The 19,882-nt window shown below is 45.0% G+C and overlaps 3 protein-coding genes across 3 annotated transcripts; 1 reads left to right on the top strand and 2 right to left on the bottom strand.

Moving 5' to 3' along the window:
- Positions 1-1,599: 1,599 nt before the first annotated feature.
- Positions 1,600-7,323, bottom strand: LOC108118655 (uncharacterized). The gene is made up of 5 exons (XM_017231437.3): positions 6,125-7,323; positions 5,849-6,066; positions 5,648-5,792; positions 4,925-5,593; positions 1,600-3,917 (listed from the first exon to the last, which is right to left on the bottom strand). Exons 1-5 carry the CDS (start codon positions 6,758-6,760, stop codon positions 1,707-1,709), a joined length of 3,879 nt encoding a protein of 1,292 aa, XP_017086926.2. The 5' UTR covers positions 6,761-7,323; the 3' UTR covers positions 1,600-1,706.
- Positions 7,324-9,532: 2,209 nt separating this feature from the next.
- Positions 9,533-13,225, top strand: Polr1B (RNA polymerase I subunit Rpl135). The gene is made up of 3 exons (XM_017231422.3): positions 9,533-9,713; positions 9,768-11,267; positions 11,327-13,225. Exons 1-3 carry the CDS (start codon positions 9,624-9,626, stop codon positions 13,124-13,126), a joined length of 3,390 nt encoding a protein of 1,129 aa, XP_017086911.2. The 5' UTR covers positions 9,533-9,623; the 3' UTR covers positions 13,127-13,225.
- AP-2alpha (adaptor protein complex 2, subunit alpha) lies at positions 13,212-19,782 on the bottom strand. The gene is made up of 9 exons (XM_017231423.3): positions 19,421-19,782; positions 18,518-18,770; positions 17,584-17,795; positions 17,069-17,524; positions 16,420-17,009; positions 15,431-16,358; positions 15,082-15,365; positions 14,820-15,024; positions 13,212-14,756 (listed from the first exon to the last, which is right to left on the bottom strand). Exons 2-9 carry the CDS (start codon positions 18,579-18,581, stop codon positions 14,679-14,681), a joined length of 2,817 nt encoding a protein of 938 aa, XP_017086912.1. The 5' UTR covers positions 18,582-18,770; positions 19,421-19,782; the 3' UTR covers positions 13,212-14,678.
- Between the last annotated feature and the right edge of the window lie 100 nt (positions 19,783-19,882).

Here is a 19,882-nt window from a genome sequence, read left to right as displayed (position 1 = left end):
ATACATTTTTAGCTCTAAATTTTTTAATGCTCAAAGGGGCGTTAACTTTGGCAATTAGAAGTTCGAGAAGGATTAACAAAGCGATGCCAAAAATATTTTACAATGTTTAAAAAATTTTTGAAATCTGCAAATATTTAAAGGTAGCAAAAAGCTTTCGAAAGCTAAGTTAACATTTTTGCAGTCTTCGTTGGTTTCTGGTAGATGGCGATACGCTCTTATACGCTGCTATTTTGTTTAAGTTGGAGGGGCCTTCAGACAGTTCTGCTGGCAAACGTAAAAGGACTTCTTTGGCAGATCAAACTTGTTTGCTGTTGAGCTCTAAAATGAATTTTAAAGAATCCTGCATTTCCCCTTTACAACCTATGTTAAAACAGTTTAAAGTTATTGAGATTAAATGACTCTCAAAAGAAAGAAATTCAAAAGAAAGTAGCTTTTAACTGGAAACTATATGGTTTTTAAACAATTTAAAAATTTTAATTTGTATTCACAATAAATCCCTAACAGGAGTTTAAAAGCACAGGACCCTACAATCTTTAACAGCACTGTTAAAGGTCCTTTGTAAATGTTAAAAGTACAACCCCAACATCCTGCTGGAAGTGTTCATTTTCCTCAGGGGTAGCTTTACCGAACTGTTAGTAAGCATAATGAACTTCAAACGTAAATTTTACAGAACAGGATACTGGAAGGTTGTAACAGCACTGTTAAAGGTCCTTTGTAACTGTTAGCATGTCTGGTGTGTGTGGAATTATCTGGCCAGCCAGATTGAGAACTTCCCGTTGTTGACAGTTTGCTGTTGGGCGGAAGACAGCGGATAAGTTAATGTACAATCTCTGTTCGCTTTAAAAGCATATGAGGCGATGTTGTCCTTATGCCTGAGCAGACCCACCACCCACTCCCCACTAGCCACCGCCCCAGACCACCCACAATTGCTGTTTACACGCCTTGAGTTGAGGGGGCAAAACATTTGCATAAAGCTGCGCTGTCGGGATATGAGGGAGTCGGTATGGAGGATTCGAAGGATACGCAGGACTCGGGTGACGATGTCGCCAACTTGTTAGCGGACGCTGGCATTTTTACTTGCATATGCGGAGATAATGCGCCGCCCATTGCCACCCAGTGGCCACGTCCTTGCCACCCAACCAGCTAACCAGCCACCCACACATGTCAGTGGCAGTACCCGTTTTCCTTATTCCGTTTTTCCATTTTCCGTGCAATGTCATGGCTGCGTGCGTGGCTAAGAGAGCACATAAGTCCCCCGGAAAGACGAACCGGTCCTTGTTGGCTCCTTCGGGTGAAGGCTGGGATAGCTGGGGGGGATCAGGAGGTAACGCCAAGGACACAAACAGACAGTTCCACTTTCTTTGCTGATTAGTGATATATGCATGAGTGCCGGAGGGGGTGTCGAATAGAAAGGATTACGATTCCTTTTTCTCGGTTTAAAATAATGAGGCTCTATGGCAAACGGCAAAGGGAAGAGAGTAAATTTAGAAGGGGTTTTTCCTTTCTATAAGATTTCAAGATTTTATAATAAAAGACCCGCTCCTACTAAGTGAAACCATAAACAAATCATTTTCACAATAAAATATATATTTATTTATAAAGTATTTATTTATGCAGCTGACAATACATATATTGGTTTAGTTATCTGGTCCTAGCAGTTTTTTTCAGCGAGTATTCGTTATCGTGTATATTCTAGTGAACATCTTTTAGTTTTCTTCAACTACATTATCTTGACTATTATTTTCCTTATCCTTTTCCTTATCCTCAGCATCTTGCTTTTCAGGAAAAACTTGCAGCTCATTACTTTCAGATTCTTTCTGCTCATCTAGATCCTTCTCTTCTAACTCCTTGAAACTTAATTCTGGCAACTGATCTTCCTCCACATTATTTTCTTTCCTCTCAATAGAGTTCTCCTTGGATTTCTCTGGAAAAGGTAGAGCCCTCAGTCGCTGCACCATATCCTCAAGTGTTTCGGGAGCTTCTTCCTTAGGAACTTCCTTACCGGAAGATCGCTTTTTCACCGCATCATCCTGACGAGTGGCAGCGCAGAGCTGAGCCTGAGGCTTGCTTCTTGAAGTCGTGGTGGTCTTGGGAATGGCTCCCGTGGATTGTTGTTGAGTGGCCAAGCGGCTGGATGTGGTAGTCACAGTGGCACAACAGGCTGCTTCATCCCCGTTGTCCTCCGGCTCACCGACAATCCTGGTACAGGCTATGGGGCTCACGGAACTGGTGACCTCTTCCGTTGGTAATGTCTGCTCTACGAGTTCCGCCTCTTGGCGACGAATGGCTTCCCTTTCCGCTATCCTGTTGATCATGGCAGTGCCCCTTTCGGATGTGGAACTCAACCTGGCTATTAATTCATTGCCCTGAACCTCCAGCAGACGGAGACGTTCGGCTCGATGAGCCGAGACCCTTTCAATGTCCTCCAGTCGCTGCTCCACAGTCTGTGAGATTTGTGCCGACGTGTGTGCCTGTTCTGGCTGCCTTTCCGGATTGTGTTGCTCGTGTAGAGTCTCCAGTTTAGTGGCAAGGGCATCTCCCCTTTCAGTATTCCTGGCTAATTGGGTGATCAACTGGCGACCCTCCTCTTCGAGACGTTGAAGCCTAGCAGCTCGTCGGGACGTATAAGCCTCCTCAGCGGCGGTCAGAGGCGAGGGAGCTGGTGATGATTCATTGTGAATGGTATCGGAAGATGAAGCCGGCTCTGATGCGGGCGTAGGAGTGGGAGTCGGTACCTCTTCTTCTGTATTACTCTCAAAGCTGCCCTCACGACTGGGTGCTCGGCGAATCCTGTCCAGGGATTTTTTTAAGTAGTGTCCCCTGTCCGCGGTGCGTCGAATTCTAGACATCAGTTGACGAGATTCCTCCTCCAGGCGTCCCAGTCTCTCTGAACGCCGCCTGGTGTACTCTTCTTCCCGCGGGGTCAATGTCCCAGTAGCCGGAGCTGAACTGGCCCTCGTCATCCGCTCCAATCGCTTCCGGTTAATGAACTCCTCCAGGGGAACAGCATGCTGGGCTGGTGAGATTTCGTCCTGGAACTGGCACAGCTGAATCTCAAGCCGTTCACGGTTACCAGAGGTTTCCAGGACCTGTTGAATTAGCGATTTGCACTGTTCCTCAAGTCTCTGGATGCGACTGGCGGTGCCATCTGCAGACTCTGAAGATTCGGCAAGCATGACTACTCTCTGCCGGCTTCTGGAACTGTGGGGTGTCTTTGGTATGCCACCCTGTGCTCCACCCTCTTCCAGTTCCTCATCGGGTGACTCTTCGGAAGGTTCTGTAGGTTCTGGTTCCACCTCTCTCCATCCACATGTCGGTGGAGCACTGTTCCAGCGCAAGACAATCTCCTCGGTTTCATCATCCTGGCCGGCGAAAGCCTGACGTCCTGGCGATGTACTTTGCATCCTCTTAATCCTGCGTGTGTGCTCGAACTGGTCGCGGAGCAACTTTCGCCGACAAGCTGAGGTTGAAGGTGTCGCCTCTTCTCCGACTGCCACCACTTCCCTTTCCTCGTCCGACTGCGGACCCGAATCGCTGTATCCACTCTCCGCCGAATGATTGGCATCCTCCAGCTTCCTCCTGGCAAACTCCCTGCGCCATTCGTCGCACTGCTCCTGGCTTTCATCGTTCTTGGCCCGGGCAGCTGCCCACTTTCTCCGACAGTATTCCAGCTCGTCCTTCAGCTCGCTCAAGAGGCGCCTCTTCTGCTGCAGTTGGTAGCGCAGGATCTGCTCCTGGGTGTGGAGTTGGCGGTGCTGGCGCTGCATCTTGCCCACCAGGTGCCACGTCTTCGTCAGCTCCAAGCTCACCGCGCTCAAGCGCTTCTCCTGTTCATTGAGCCGGTAGTCCAAATGGCTGTTGAGGGTCTTCAGGCGGGTGGTCTCCTTCACCAGCGACTTTTTCTCGAGAATGAGATCCTGGAAGGGGAAAGATAAGGATATTAATCTATAGGTACATCTTAAGCAACAATAACTTCCAAAAGTCTGTGGTAAACTTTTAAAGTGCTCTATTGAAGAAACTTTTCAATCAATTAGAGTTTAAAGTTTTTACCAAAATAATGCTAAAAATAAATTTTAGAAATCGATTATTTGATACTCTATTTAAGAAAAATAATATGCAATAATACTATAATAGGCTAATGTTAATTAATTTTTTCTTAAAAGTCAATAAAGTTAAAGCTCATTAATCCAAAAAACTTGAACCTAGACCCACAATATAACCTCTGATACAGGTATGACGAGAGTCCTTAATATGCCAGAGACAAAAAATTTCTACTTGACCAGTTCGGAAGCTGCAACATGCAACATGTTTTACGCCAACGGCAACTGACCGATAAATTCAATTATGCGCACAACAACTGGCCGGGCTGCAAGGACCTTGCCCATCCACCCACCACCCCCCTGTTTACACTCGATACTCGGCAGGACGTCAGAAATAATGAAGCTGCTCGTACTCGGCCGACTGGCTCGGCACTCGACTAAATAAAGCGCTTAAGTGAATAATGCAAAACTTTGCAACAGCCACAGCGGAAGCACGGAAATGGGTGGAAAGTGGGGGCGGAAGAGGCATTTGGGGCAGATGGTGGAGACGAAGACTAGGGGGTGGCACAGGCTGGCAGGCTGCACTTCATCAGCAAACCGGATACGACAACTAACAAGCCTGATTGTCCGCAGCTCTTGAAAAGTAGAAGCGAAGGCCTGGCTAGAAAATTTTCCAAAAAAATGAAGTTAATCTAGAATTATATTTAAAGAATATTTAAAAATTAAATTAAATTCCCTAAAGAGTCTAGTATAAATGGTATACTATCTATATAACCTTTAAGAGAATTCGAAAATGCTTCCATCCATCTTAACAAAGTTATTTAGACCTCATTCAACAAATTTATGATTATTTTCTTAGTGCATCAACCAAGAATTGGGCTCACCTTCAGTTTAATGTAGGTCTTGCTGACGCTTAGCTCCGGTGGCTTGCGGTGGGTATCTCCACCACCAGAAACGCCAGCATCCCTTCCAGAAACTGACGTTGAGGATGCCACACCGCTGCTGGATGGCAGCTCCTCGAACTGCACGCGCTCGATTTTGTGGTGGCTCAAGAGCTCCATCAACACTTTCCAAACTTTTGGCAAGTTGCCAATGATTTCTTGGGCCGAGGCAACTTTTCCCATAATTTCGGGCTCATGGCTTTTTAACGAAGCCGCAGTGCCACCCGCAGCTCCAGCACCTCCAGAGCTCCTCTTTCTATACTTTTTGATGACTCCTGCTCCGGCTCCTGCCACGGCTCCAGTTCCGACAGTAGCGGCCGTTTCGGGTTTACAACTGTCCGTGGTATCCTCGTTTGTGGCCATGGGCGTGTTCGTGGGCGTGGGTGTGGCACTACGGCTCTTGTCCGAAGACTCGTCAGGGGAATCCCCATGGCCGGTGGCCTGTTCCACAAGTTCGAAGAGTAACTTGGGCAGAGTAGCGCCATCACTGCAGCTTCCTTCAGCCTGGGTCATCTGATTAAGGAGCTGGCGATTCTCTTCCAGCATTTGATTGAGGCGATCGATGTCCAGGTTGCTCTTGCCATTGAAACCCATGATTAATTGACTGAAGAGCTGTAAATGGGGGGGTTAGATTTTGATTTCTAAATAGAAATTATATATCCTTACCATGTTAATAGACCCGACTTGCTCGCTGAGGAGTCGCTTCTCAAATGTGTGTTCATTGCATTCTTCTTTCAACTTGGCCAACTCATCATTGGCGGTCTCAACCTCCTTTAAAAGGGTTTGGTTGCGTTCCTCAAAGCTTTTGGTTCTAAATTAGAGAAAAGAAATTAAAACTTGCTTTTAAAAGTAGTTTGTAGGACATACTTTTCCTGCTCGGCAATGAGCTCGTCCTTCTTGATCGAAATCAAGCGCTGAAGATTCTCATACTCCGCTGCCGCCACCCTCTGGCGTTCCTCATAAAGCTGCCTCAACTGGCGGATGTTCACCAACTGACGTTCGTACTCCTGCCTTAAGTTATTCGACATGATTTTCATCTCCCGCTCGCTGAAGGAGTTTTCGATTTGGGTTAGCTTCATCTTGAGCTTATTTCAAAAATGAAATCTATTATTTGATGGAATAAAAACAACTATTATTACTTACCTGAGCACACTGCTCTTCCTTGACGCTCAACATTTGTTTGCAACAGGATATGACCTCCTTGAGTGTGCCCACCTGGCGGGTAACCACTTCCACCTCTCCCCGAAGAGTCAAATTCTCGGCCTGAGCCTGCTGCAGGGCCAATTGGGCATTGGCGAGTTCTATATTGGCATGTCGACTCCTGGCAGTAGGATTCTCGTCGTCTGGATCCAAGTTAGGATCTTCTGGAATCTCCTCCGGCTGCTCCTCGTCGCCTTCTTCCTTTCTCAGGCGACGATTTTCGGCCTTTTCCTTGGCCAGTTGCCTTTTCAGGTTGGCTACCTCGTCTCTCAAATCCTGAACAGCATTTTGACGAGCTTCTCGTTTCTGGCGCAGCTCCTCCTTGAATTCCTCAATACTCTGTTCTTTGTCTTCCATTGTTGCAGCTGCATCCAAGACTGGATTTTCTTGAATTTTTCCTACAATTTTCGGTGGCACCACCTCCGGTTTGGGTGCTATTTCCTGGGGGGCCTGTTCCAAAATCAGATTCTCATGCTCGATGTCATTCCACCAGGGCTCGTCACTTTGTGCGCCTCCTGCTGCCGACTGCCTCCGGTTCTGCGTTGCATCTGGCGACTCTGTGGACTCGGTATTACCCATTTTTTCCTTCAATCGAGTCAGAACAAAGGCGAATATCTCTGGTATGCGGTTGTGGCGATCTATTTACCGATGCAAAATGACGAAGATTGCTGTGTTGATGGTCTTCGCCTGGCAAGCGTTTTTATTTACGATACGCTTTAATGCGACTTTTCTTCTAGAAAAAAAGAAGCTCTTCGTCAGCACAAAGAACGAAGACGACCCAACGGTCCACCGTTCTACAGATCACTTCCAATTGATACGAGACCAATATACATATACACACAAAATATTGGTGTCTATATCTATGTACCGATGTCTGTATTCGATCCCACACGAGTTTTTCGATTTCGCAATTTTCTATTGACTTTTACTTTTCAGCCAAGGATTTTCGGTAACTATTCTTTTATTTTTCTTTATTATTTAAGGCACTTTGACACATCTCACTTGTAGATTAACTTAAAAATAAAGTAATATTTAACTATCTAGTATACATATGATAAAAATCTATATGTATTCGTAAGGTTGGAAAATTTTTCGATTCTAAATTCTATCCGTTCGACGGTCGAACGGAACTTTTCGCTTGGCCAGCTCGAGAAAAACTGAGAACACGTCGAATAGATTTTGGCTATTTTTAACCCACTATTGTCCCGCTCTCTTATTTTTTCAGAATTAAATTTTGTTTGTCTCTCGGGAAAGGAATCTCCGTGAAAATGGTGTAGTACACATGTTTATAGGGAAAACTAATTATTCTGAGGGTCTGGGTCTGGGACTTTTGCGCAAATCTCCTCCTCGGAAAACACATGACTCTTCCCGCAACAAAAATTTCTTAATTATTGTTCTAAGATTTTATGCAATTTAATTAGACGAATCTGTCACATGAAGGTGTTTAAATTTAGATCCACGCGTCACTTTAATTATGACTAATGGATTTAATGAAAAGAAAACAAAACACTTGTCAAATCGCTCGACAAGACAATGAATTTCGCAATCACCAGTCAAGGACCTATAATGGATAAGTGTCACCTAGAAGGTTTTAAGTTCTTTAAAGATTTGGATAGCCCTTTACACATATTTCCTAATCATCCTAACCCTTATTCTTTTAGTAACTCCATAACTGACCCACTTGCATTATCACTTCTAATAATATCTTTATCAATAAATTTGTGTTGGTAGAAAACTGGGGTCTGTGTCCGATCCAGGCAACAGTTTCCGTGGAAAACTTTTAAATGAAAATACATTTGGTAGCTGAAATTTTTACTGGCTTTTTGTGTTCATTTGAAAAGGGGGAAGCACGCAGAAATGATTCCCAGCGAAACCAAAAAAAGGGGGTGTATATTTTGAAAGAGGTGAGCCGGATGTTGCAGGACGAAGGAAATACGCATTTGGCAAAGTGTCGCCACCGCCATCGCCATTGTCAGGAAGGAGTGTAGCTCAGGCTTGAAAATGAAAATCAACAATGCAATTTGCCAATGTGCTTCTCTCTCGTAGTTTCAGTTCTTCAGTTTGCGCTCTCTGTTGTTTGCGGAAAACTGAAAACAACAAAAATCCGTCTAAAAACTTACAGCGCCTGGCAAAAGTTTGGACCAGCCGCCCCCAAACTTTTTCAGAGATTGCATCCAGGAAAATGTGCTGCAAAAGTTGCAAGGAGACTAGCCAAGGACACGGGGCCCCGAAAAAGTGGCAAGAAAGTGTGCATTGTAATGGAATAATATACTGGAGAGCCTGGGCTCAGATTAAGAACACAAAAATCCCTGGGAAAGCTGTTGCGCAGATTGTGGGTTGCTAAAATACCTTTTTGTCCTTTTTATATTTTTAATAATAATTATATTTAAATAATAAGAATAAACTAAAATACAAGAAATGTATTTGTCGTCGTTAGTGAAATTTTGCTGTCTATTCTCAAGCCTCTGCAGTGTCCTGAAGATTCTGAAGATTAAACCTCAAAATATTCTTAACTTAATGGCCAAAAAGCAAGCTTCATCTGAACTCCTTCATTATGCTGACAGCTTTCAGAGCCTGCGGTTAATTAGAGAAACTTGGAACCCAAAGTCAAAGTTATGGCTGAAGGACAATGCAAGAAAATAGGATTTTCTAATTACACAGTGAGAAAATATATACTATAAATTTGAAGGATGTATTTATATTCTCTTCTCTATATTTTATGAACATAAAATACCCAAACATCATCCAAATCAAGAATAAGTAATCCAAACAAACTTGCATATATTTCAGGCCAAGTACCCTAGCAGACACAAGCAGGAAGTGGGGGTGGATTTAAGGGTGGCTTTGACTTATATACAGCATAACAATGCAACAACTTGATTAGGGAGACTGCAACACGTTGACACTTCCGGTGCCAAGTCTCATTTCCGCAGGAGCTGTCCTACATGCAAATAACACGTACCTCGATAACTATGCAAATAATGCACGAACGCATTTAGAGTTGCTTTCAGGTCATTATCTTGATTTGTTGGAGTTGCATTTCTTTAATAGAATGCATTTTAATCTCTCGCAAATTGGAAAACATTTTCAAATTTTCATTGATAAGGTTTACGCGCCAACTTAAGCGACCAAGATGGCAACGCTGGTTGGCAACTATTTCTTGGTGCAAACAATAGGCTTTACTATAGCTCAAAATAATTAAAAACTAGTCAAAAATATATGAAATATTATTAATAAGATAAAACACAACTAAAATAGTAATTTATTTATTTATTATTAAAAATGTTTATTTATTTAAAATTGATTGCGATCCAGTTCACTAAGCTAGTTCTTTTTCAAAAGTGTGGCAACTTCTGTGTGAACATTTTAAACACGTGCAGCACCAAGTTCTTCGTGTTTATTTTTTATTTTAAGCGATTTTGTGAGAGAAACAGATGACAAAATGTTGGAGGAGATGAAACTGATGAAGACCACTCCGGTGCTGACAAATTCTCGACCGGAATTCAAGGAAATACCCAAAAAACTAAACAGGGTAAGTGGAAAAAGTTCGTCCTCTCTTTGCGGCACTCAACAATTATGTTTTTAGCATCTAGCCAATTTGGGTGCACCACATGTGGACTCCTTCGACGAGATGCTGACCGTGGGGCTGGACCTTGTGGCGAAGCATATGGTACCAGTCCATTGGCAGAGTCCCGCCGGAGAACAAATCTCCCTCAATGTAGAGTCCATTTGGATATCGAAGCCACAGGTTCCTCAGGATGTGATTGATGTGCGCACAAGGCAAATATACCCTACGGATTCCAGACAGCTGCATGTCTCGTACTCAGGAATGTGCTCCGTGAGATTGGGTTGGAGTGTGAATGGAGTGAACAGTCCTCCAATTAATACTGATCTCGGTGAAGTGCCCATTATGCTGCGTTCCAAAGCCTGTAATCTCGGCAAGGCCTCCCCCAAGGATATGGTGAAACATGGGGAACACGACACCGAGTGGGGCGGAATCTTTGTGATTCGTGGAAACGAAAAGATTGTCCGAATGCTAATCATGACCAGGAGGAATCATCCCATCTGTATAAAGCGGTCCTCGTGGAAGGATCGCGGTCAGAACTTCAGCGACATAGGTGTGCTGGTGCAGACAGTTCGAGAGGATGAGACCTCCTTCAACAATGTACTCCACTATCTGAACAACGGCACCGCAAAGTTTATGTTCTCTCATGTGAAAAGATTGTCGTACGTTCCGGTTTGCTTGATCCTTAAGTGCCTCATGGATTACACGGACGAGGAGATATACAACCGGCTTATTCAGGGCTACGAAACCGATCAGTACTACTTGTCCTGCGTGCAGTCAATGCTAAGGGAAGTCCAGAACGAAAATGTATACACCCACTCTCAGTGCAGAAGCTTTATTGGTAACCTCTTCCGATCCCGATTCCCCGAGGTTCCTGAATGGCAGCCCGACGAGAATGTTACGGATTTCATTCTGAAGGAAAGGATTATGGTTCATTTGGACAGCTATGAGGATAAGTTCCAGCTGATTGTGTTTATGGTCCAGAAACTGTTTCAGTGCGCGCAGGGAAAACAGAAAGTGGAGAATGTGGACTCGGCTATGATGCAGGAGGTACTGGTCCCAGGGATTCTCTATCAAAAGTACATAGGCGAACGCATAGAGACCTGGATGATGCAAGTTCGCCGCTGTCTTCAGAAAAAGTTGGTCACTCCGGACTCCCTGTTGAACGCTTCTATACTGACCCAATGCATGCGCCAGGCTGGAGGAGTGGGTCGCGCCATGGAGTCCTTTCTGGCAACGGGTAACATTGTCAGCCGTACTGGTCTGGGCTTGATGCAAAACAGTGGCTTGGTAATCATGGCCGAGAACATCAACCGGATGCGTTACATGTCCCATTTCCGGGCCATACATCGAGGTTCCTACTTCACTACGATGCGCACCACAGAAGCACGTCAGCTGCTACCCGATGCTTGGGGATTCATTTGTCCTGTACACACGCCTGACGGCACACCCTGCGGTCTGCTCAATCATTTGACCCTCACATGTGAGATTTCCAAGCGACCAGATCCAAAGCTCGTGGAGGTAAGTCGTTGGTATATATTTATGAGCCACCACTTGTACTCATTCCACTCTATTTTCAGGCCATTCCCTCAAAACTTATAGAAATGGGCATGCTACCGTTGTCCAATCGCCGAGATCCCGATGCCAAGCTCTACGTGGTCTTCCTGGATGGCAAGCACTTGGGTCACATCCACCAATCAGATGCCACAAAAATAGTAGAGGAGCTGCGACATGGAAAGATTTTTGGAGGTCTTCCGCAGATGTTGGAAATCGGCTTCATTCCCTTCAAGAAGAACGGGCAGTTCCCAGGACTATTTCTGGCCACTGGCCCGGCTAGGATGATGCGGCCCGTTTGGAACTTGAAATGGAAGAAAGTGGAATATATTGGATCCTTGGAGCAGCTCTATATGGAAATCGCAATCGATCCGAAGGAAATGTACCCGGATTTCACCACTCACTTGGAGTTGGCCAAAACGCACTTTATGAGCAACCTGGCCAACTTGATTCCCATGCCAGACTACAACCAGTCGCCACGTAACATGTACCAGTGTCAGATGGGTAAACAGACAATGGGAACTCCCTGCTTGAACTGGCCCAAGCAGGCGGCCAACAAATTGTACCGCCTACAGACGCCAGGAACGCCTCTGTTCCGGCCCGTCCACTACGACAATATTCAGCTAGATGACTTTGCAATGGGCACCAATGCCATTGTGGCGGTTATTTCCTACACTGGCTACGACATGGAGGACGCTATGATCATCAACAAGGCGGCCTACGAAAGAGGATTCGCCTATGGTAGCATTTACAAAACCAAGTTTGTGACGTTGGACAAGAAGGGCAACTACTTCTGCCGTCATCCGCACATGCCAGAATTGGCCAAATATCTGGACACGGATGGATTACCCCATCCCGGCTCGAAACTGAGTTACGGAAATCCTTTGTATTGCTACTTTGACGGCGAGGTAGCCACCTACAAGGTGGTTAAAATGGACGAAAAGGAGGACTGTTTTGTGGACAGCATCCGGCAGCTGGGAGGTTTCGATGTCTCCGTTAAGAAAATGGTGGCCATAACGCTGCGAGTTCCACGACCGGCTACCATTGGAGACAAGTTTGCCTCAAGAGCTGGCCAGAAGGGCATCTGCTCGCAGAAGTACCCCGCCGAGGATTTACCCTTTACGGAGTCTGGCCTGATTCCGGATATTGTGTTCAATCCTCACGGTTTCCCCTCCCGTATGACAATTGCGATGATGATCGAAACGATGGCGGGCAAGAGTGCGGCCATGCACGGGAATGTTTACGATGCCACGCCTTTCCGTTTCTCGGAGGAGAATACGGCCATTGACTACTTTGGAAAGATGCTAGAGGCTGGCGGATACAATTACTACGGAACTGAGAGGCTGTATTCCGGTGTGGATGGACGGGAGATGACGGCCGATATATTCTTCGGAGTGGTCCACTACCAGAGGCTCAGGCACATGGTGTTCGACAAGTGGCAGGTGCGATCCACGGGAGCTGTAGAGGCTCGTACCCACCAGCCGATCAAGGGTAGGAAACGGGGTGGTGGTGTGCGATTCGGAGAGATGGAACGCGATGCTTTAATCTCCCATGGAGCTGCGTTCCTGTTGCAGGATCGATTGTTCCACAATTCGGACAAGACGCACACGCTGGTGTGCCACAAGTGCGGCTCCATTCTGGCGCCACTGCAGCAGATCGTGAAGCGAAACGAGACAGGAGGACTCTCCGCCCACCCGAAGACGTGTCGTCTGTGCGGAGACAGCAGTGCCGTCTCCATGATAGAAATTCCCTTCTCCTTCAAGTTCCTGGTCACCGAACTGAGTTCGGTCAACATCAATGCCAGGTTCAAGCTGAACGAGATCTAAGCGGATTCTAGATTACACTGTTAGTTATTTTACTCTTTTAAAATAATGTTAAAAAAAAAAATTATAAATAAAAAATATGACCTGATTGATTTCAATTTATATTTATTTATTTATTTAAATACATATTTATTTACGTTTACAGTTAAATTCCTGCATTTGCTATATGTAGTTGTGGTTGTCTCTGTTCTGATGTTCGATCTCGTTTTTTTCTCAGTGTATTTGTTGTGGTGGCTTAATGGAATTTTCGTGGAATTTTTTGTAACAATTAACTATTGCACTTCCAACTGACGACGACATGGATACGAAAGATATTGAGAGTTTTGAGTGATAATAAGTATACGACGACAATTTCCAGTATTCGGTATCGGTATTCGGTATCAGTATCTATATAATGTATATTTTAGTTTACAATTCTTTGTTCTTAATCGGCATGCCGCCTCGGAATCGAGGTGTTTTATTTTTTTATTTTTTATTTGCCCCTCTGCAGATTTATGGCTTTAATACTTGGTGCTATATAAGATCGATCCCCCTCCCCCTTCCAAGGAAGCGGCACAACATTTTAGTTATCCTCAGCTTTATCTATGGTACACATACGAAACGAAATAATACGCAGGATCAATTAAGAAATTCTGCTATACGTATAATAATTATATTGAATGCTTTGTTTTTTTTGCCCTTTTCTTGTCTATTAAAAATTCAATTTTTTAAATTTGTTTACCATAATTTTTCTCAACAATGATTAATGGAAAAAAGAGTTAATTTTCATGATCCATCTCTCTAGTTATTTGTCTATTTTTTGTAATGAGATTTCTGCTCCGGCGGCTCCGGCGGCATCAGGATTCAAAAACACTAAACATGAATTTCGTTTTGATGCAATTGCAATAATCAATATATGTATAAATATTTAGATAACGATTTGCATATTTTGTTTTTTGTTTTGTCATTTGCATGCACTTTAATAATTTTTTGCTTGCAAGCGTTTATCCTTTTTTTAGTTTTTGTATTGTTTTTCTGTTTTTATTACAACGACGTATATACTAGGTATATGTATGTGGTTTGTATGAATGTATATCTTCTGTGTTATAGGTATATAATATCCAATTGCTACTGCCTCGAAATGATGCAACAATATATATAATTTGTCATACACATTTAAACATAATCTAATTATGTTCTCTCGCTTCACTACTATGAACTTTTTGAGCTTAACATTTACAAAGAATTCTGATACGGATTCGGGTGTTGGGTGGAACGTGGAAAATGGAGGGGAGTACAACTGGGGGGATTACAAAAAGGATGTATTAAAATCAAATATTAGAATAAGACAGGAATCAGATATCTGGAATCGGGAGACAGATAGACAGACAGTTGGTAAAGCTCTTCTTGCTGCTGAAGAAGATGTGAGAAGGTACGTGTATATAGAGATGGGAGCGGCTCTGATATTTATCTAGCTGATTGGGATTGTGCATTATAAAGTGGTTGCCGCCGTGGCTTAGTGGCTTAGTGTAGCCCCAACTCGACCCCTCCCTTCCCCGCCGTCCATGATTGTGGCTTAGAACTGATCCGACAACAGGTCGCATATCTCCCGGGTCACCGTCTCTTTGCTGGCCCGAATCGTCAGCCGGAACATCTATAAAAGATATCAGATATAGTTTTTATTTTTTACCCCAATCGAGGATAGCTGGACACTCACCTGAGCTTGCTTATTCGGTTCCAATCGCAGCAAACAGCCCACCTGCTGGGATTGCGTGTGTATAATGCCCGCACATACCATGTTGTCTGGGTTGGGATCGACCGAATCCAGCAACTGCATACCGAAGCCCATCAGTTTGTTGCGGGCACCAGGCAAATCCAGCGGCTGGCCAGCCTTGAACACTTTCTGTGCCCGTTGTTGCTCCCTAAAAAGAGAGATTAATATAGTAGCTAAAGAATAAAATAAATATCCTTATATATACCCGCTGAGATTCTTCCATCGGGCAAAGAAGGATTCTGCATTCATCTCGGTTGGTTCAAAGAACTTATTAACGCTCAACGGCAATTTGATGCTAAACTTTTGCTGGGTGCCGTTGTAGCGGAAACTGATCTCAATGGTGGGCGCATCGGCATAATCTTCGATGCACTCGGCTGTGAGCAACTGCTGGATCTGGGCGCCGGCCTCCAGGGTTGGTTCGACCGCCTTCATCTGAACGTTTAGCTTGAGCGCATCTTCAGCGGACCACTGCAGTACGGGATTGAAGTTCTGAAAGGGAAAATAGGAGTTGAAATTTATTGTAAATCTTTAAAATATATATATTTCAGACTCACCGTTAGGGGAACCTGTGTCTTGTTGCCATAGAATAGACCCAAACGTCCCAAATTCTGTCTGAATTCGCTCTTCACACCGATCTGCAGCATCTCGTTCTCGAACAGAACCCCATTGTTCTTGAACAGAAACTTTTTGGTGTTGTAGACAGCATTGGAGTTATTGTTGCTATTGCCATAGATGTCGCCCAGGACGTCGATGAGGGTGCTGTTGCTATTGCTACCGATATTATTCGATGGTGGTGTGCTCAGCCCAAGGAGATCAGTGTTCGCATTGCTGTTATTCAGTTTGCTGTGCGAGTTGTTCACGTGGGCATTGTTCTGATTCTGTGCCACAGACGGCGGAGCTGGGCTCTTCGATTCCCGAATCTCGTTCTCTGGCACCCGTCCAGGCTTCTTCTTCTTCAGCACCGCTAAAATGGAACTCTCACGCTCCGGGAACGATGGCATCTCCTCCAGCACGGTGGCCAGCACATCCGTCGATGCCACAATGCTAAGCTGCAGATACTCGCTGGCACGCTGTTGAAGTTCCGCATCGGCGGACCGGAGATTGCTGTGCTGGCGAAACACCTCCTGGATGTTAGTACGAATCTCCGGAAACAGATTAATGAACTTGATATATGTGGAGAGCAGCAGGGCCCGGGTCATCGGCGAGCACAGATGGTATTTCGAGTGAAGCAACTTGAATTGCACCAACGGCGCTGAACGGGAGTCCCCGGCGATCAGGTTTCCAAACTCTCCGAGAATATAGCCACCAACTTTAACCATGTTCTCGTGGCAAGCTGGCGCTTGAAGGGCTTCGAAGACTGTCTTGGCAGCATAGCCCTGCACCTCCTCTCGGTTGATAACTATCTGGATAACACGATACCACACCTCCTCCGAAACATAGTCGCCGGCGATACGGATCAAGTTAAGGATTACATCCACATACCTAGATATGATGAAACTATGAGTTAGTAGACCCTCTAAGGAGCTTCCAAACCACCACTTACCATGTGTAATCCGTGGCGTATTTCTCAGCTAGAATGGCCACCTTGAGCACCATCTCCTCGCGAATGGAATAGTCGGCCGTCTCAAGATAGTTAAGCATCTCTTGAACAATTTCCTCGGCGTTTCCGCGATCGCACATGGCGTACAATAGATCCACCGCCATTTGACGTACCGACACATCCTTCTCCATCTTCATCGAGAGAATGACCACTTCTTGGTGCTTCTTCACCTCCTCGTGCGAGAATTCCGAGGTAGCCAGGTGGCACATGGATTCAAGAGCCAGATAGCGCAAGTTAGTCTCCCGATTGCTGAGGAACTGACCCAGCTGGTTACAGGCGCGCACTAATAGATTCGGCTCACTGTCACTGTGAATGATCAAGTTGATGGCTTCGAAGAGCACGGCGTTCTTGGCGTTCGAATGCTGCACCTTCTTGCTCTTTGGCGGCTCCTGGGCCTTGTTAAGGATCGTTTCCAAGGTCTCGTTCAAACGAGCCCGAACACCCGCCTCCTCGGTCACGGGATTGTAGTTCTGCAACAACCTAAGAAGCTTCACAGACAGCCACGGTGCCGGAACAAAGTAATAAGTATAGTCCTGTTGGGATTTTAAGCATGATTAGGTTAGGTCCTTATGATATGTTGGGGAAGTCCTACCTGCAAATCAGTATAGCTGGCCGTAACTATCCGGGATAGGCGTGAGACGGCCAGATTAACGCACCCCTTGTACTCGTCCGGATTGCGCTTCACCAAGGCGTCGATCAGCGAGGTGGCCGCTGTGACCACGCCCATATGCTGGTCATTCAACAAGTGAATGATGCGCGAAGTCCACTCACCGCCGGGTATAATATCCGGCGAGGAGCGGAAGAGACGCAACAGACACAGCGCCGCCGATTGCTTCACCACATCCATAGTGTCGCCCGAGACGAGCAGCTTGGGTATTTCGTTCGAGAACGACTCAGCCATGTCCCGACTGCCAATGTTGGCGATGCACTGCAGCGCCAGATTGACATGCACCGGATTTCGCGACTGCAGATCATTCTTGATCGACTGGATGATCAGTCGGATCAGGTCGCTATTCGTGTTCACCAACACCGAAATGAACAGATAGCCCTAAAATGAGTGACAAGTCATTAAAGGATTCTCGGGAAGGACCTTTAAGGCATACTCACAATCTGCTTCTCTGAGTATTTGTTGGAGGACAGCAAGTTGACCGCCTCCATATGGCCAAAGTCGATGTCGTGACCCAGTAGAAATATGAATAGTAGCTTACAGACATATTTCTTCTTCTGATATCCATCGAGGGTTTTGTCTCCTTTGAATTTACTCCGTATGTTGGCGAGCTCCTTGTTTATGCGCTTCACCTCTGCCTCTTTACTTTTACCTGTGAACGGAACGAATATATATATTAAGTACAATTGTATATGGGTCAAGGTCACGGGAGGAAATTCACAATAAAACAGTAGAAGTAACTCGTCAACGGAAGCTTCGCTTTCTTTTCCGTTGCTCGGTTGGTCGGTGGGAGAGAAGCAGCCGGCTACGCTCTCCATGTTGGTGCCGGTCACATAGGCGCCAATTAGTACCAGTCACCGATCCGCAGCGACGAAGCCTCTGCCTCGCTGATATGCTGGTCACAAACCAGTCAGACACACCAACCAGTAACCAGCGTTACTGGCGACGATAATGCCACACAATATAGACAGTGGAGCGTCAAGTGAACAATCGCGGGGACTCGCACTAGGCACATGGTCTCAATTTTTGGACACAACAGTAGGCTATAGATCAGGTATTACTTTTTCAAAAATTTTCTAACTAAAATTAACTAACTTTCGTAAAATACTCTATTTTAACTATCTTTATCTTAGTATATTTTGAAAATTAAATACATATATTAACCATATCGATGGCCTACTGTATGTGTATTTTAGTGCCGTCCGAGTTATTGTTATGAGTGCTGGCTGCTGGTTGCTGGTTCTCCTGGTAATTTATGAAGAAACCGCGTTGATTCCGCCCCTATGGAAAATCTCTTCGATGGCACGGCCCTAGGCTCGCCCCATTCAATTGAATTTAATGACAGTTAGGTTACTTAAGATCTCAAGCACTTACAGTTCCTTATATCCGATATAAAGACGGCCAGGCCTCTCATGCCATCCCCCCGCACCGGCGCCATTGTAGTTAGCTTGTTAATTTTCGCTGGTTTTATGCAAACTGGGGGCGCAAGAAAATATTCGATGGGAGGCGGTCGAGTCTCGAGGCGCTCTTATCGCTCGAACTCGACTGTGGATCGGAGATATATAGTGTTTGTTCGCTGTGTCTCTCTTGGTGTTTCCGGACCTCTGACAGAGTCGCTCTTTTAGCCCTGAAAATTATGGAGAAATTTCTAATTATTTATATAGTTAATTAAAAGTGTTAAAAATTAAATATTAGTATTGGAATCGAAAAATTCTTAACATATTTAATTATATATTTTAATTAATTTCAATTCTCTCAGTACTTTTCAAGATAAGGCTGACATTTTTTGAATGGGAGGATATCGCAGTGGATAAAAATAAAAAAAATATTTTTAAAATATAGAATCTAACTAAGTCTCTGCGTTTATTATTAAACGAACTTTGACATTTTGGGTATGGGAGGAGGGGTTGGGGTTGGAACTCCCCCGCACTTTTGGCAACCGATTTATTTGCAACTTGGCAGCATTTGCACGCTGATAAAGATTTTCTGACCTCGCTGAGGGACTTTTTCGCTTTTTATTGCTCGACTATGGGCGATATGTGAGATTTGTGCACTTGTGCATTATTCGGACGACCACCGGCTTCTGTTTCGTTTTATGTTCTGTTTTTTTTTTATTTCACTCTTTGTGCGCTCGTTCTTTTCTTTTCTGGCTTTCATGTCACGTCACTTTTTTTTTTTTTTCTCTTGCTGGATGACGAAGGCGTTTCGTACCAGCGATGCCCACCGAAACAAACATTAATGGGCGTATATATTGTGGTTTTTGGGGAAGCAGCTTACTTTTTTGCCTTCAGATTATTTTACAGCAGCTGCAGCCCGTGGGGAAAATCGTTGGAGCTCGCTGTGGAATTTCTTAGGCGGTGGAGGAGGAGGAGATCGGAGTTTCACGGAGCGTCTCTTGGCCTCTCTTTTTTTTTTCTTGTTGGCCCAAGGCGATGCGGGGTGTTGGCTTCGGAATGTGTGGGTCGCTTGGCGGTAACGTACTTTATGTAACTCCACCTGCCTGGGCGCTTCGCCTCGCTGATCGCCGCGATTTGTTATTAACTTTTGCCGAATGCAGAGCAGTTCCACTAAAATGAAAATTTCTATTGATTTTTCTTCTCTCTCGCTGCCAGTGAGTGGAGCCATCTAGTGGGCGCGAGTGGCGGGATTAGTGTGGCCGGAACCACTTCATAGCCGAATCACCAATTAAAAGAAATTGGCGGAAGCCTTATAGAAGATATAACTTTAAATAGGTAAAAG

The sequence above is a fragment of the Drosophila bipectinata genome, chromosome 2L, assembly GCF_030179905.1.
Source record: "Drosophila bipectinata strain 14024-0381.07 chromosome 2L, DbipHiC1v2, whole genome shotgun sequence".
Lineage (NCBI taxonomy): Eukaryota > Metazoa > Arthropoda > Insecta > Diptera > Drosophilidae > Drosophila > Drosophila bipectinata.
Note: the sequence above shows the minus strand (reverse complement) of the source record. Positions and strands in the feature narration are given on the sequence as shown.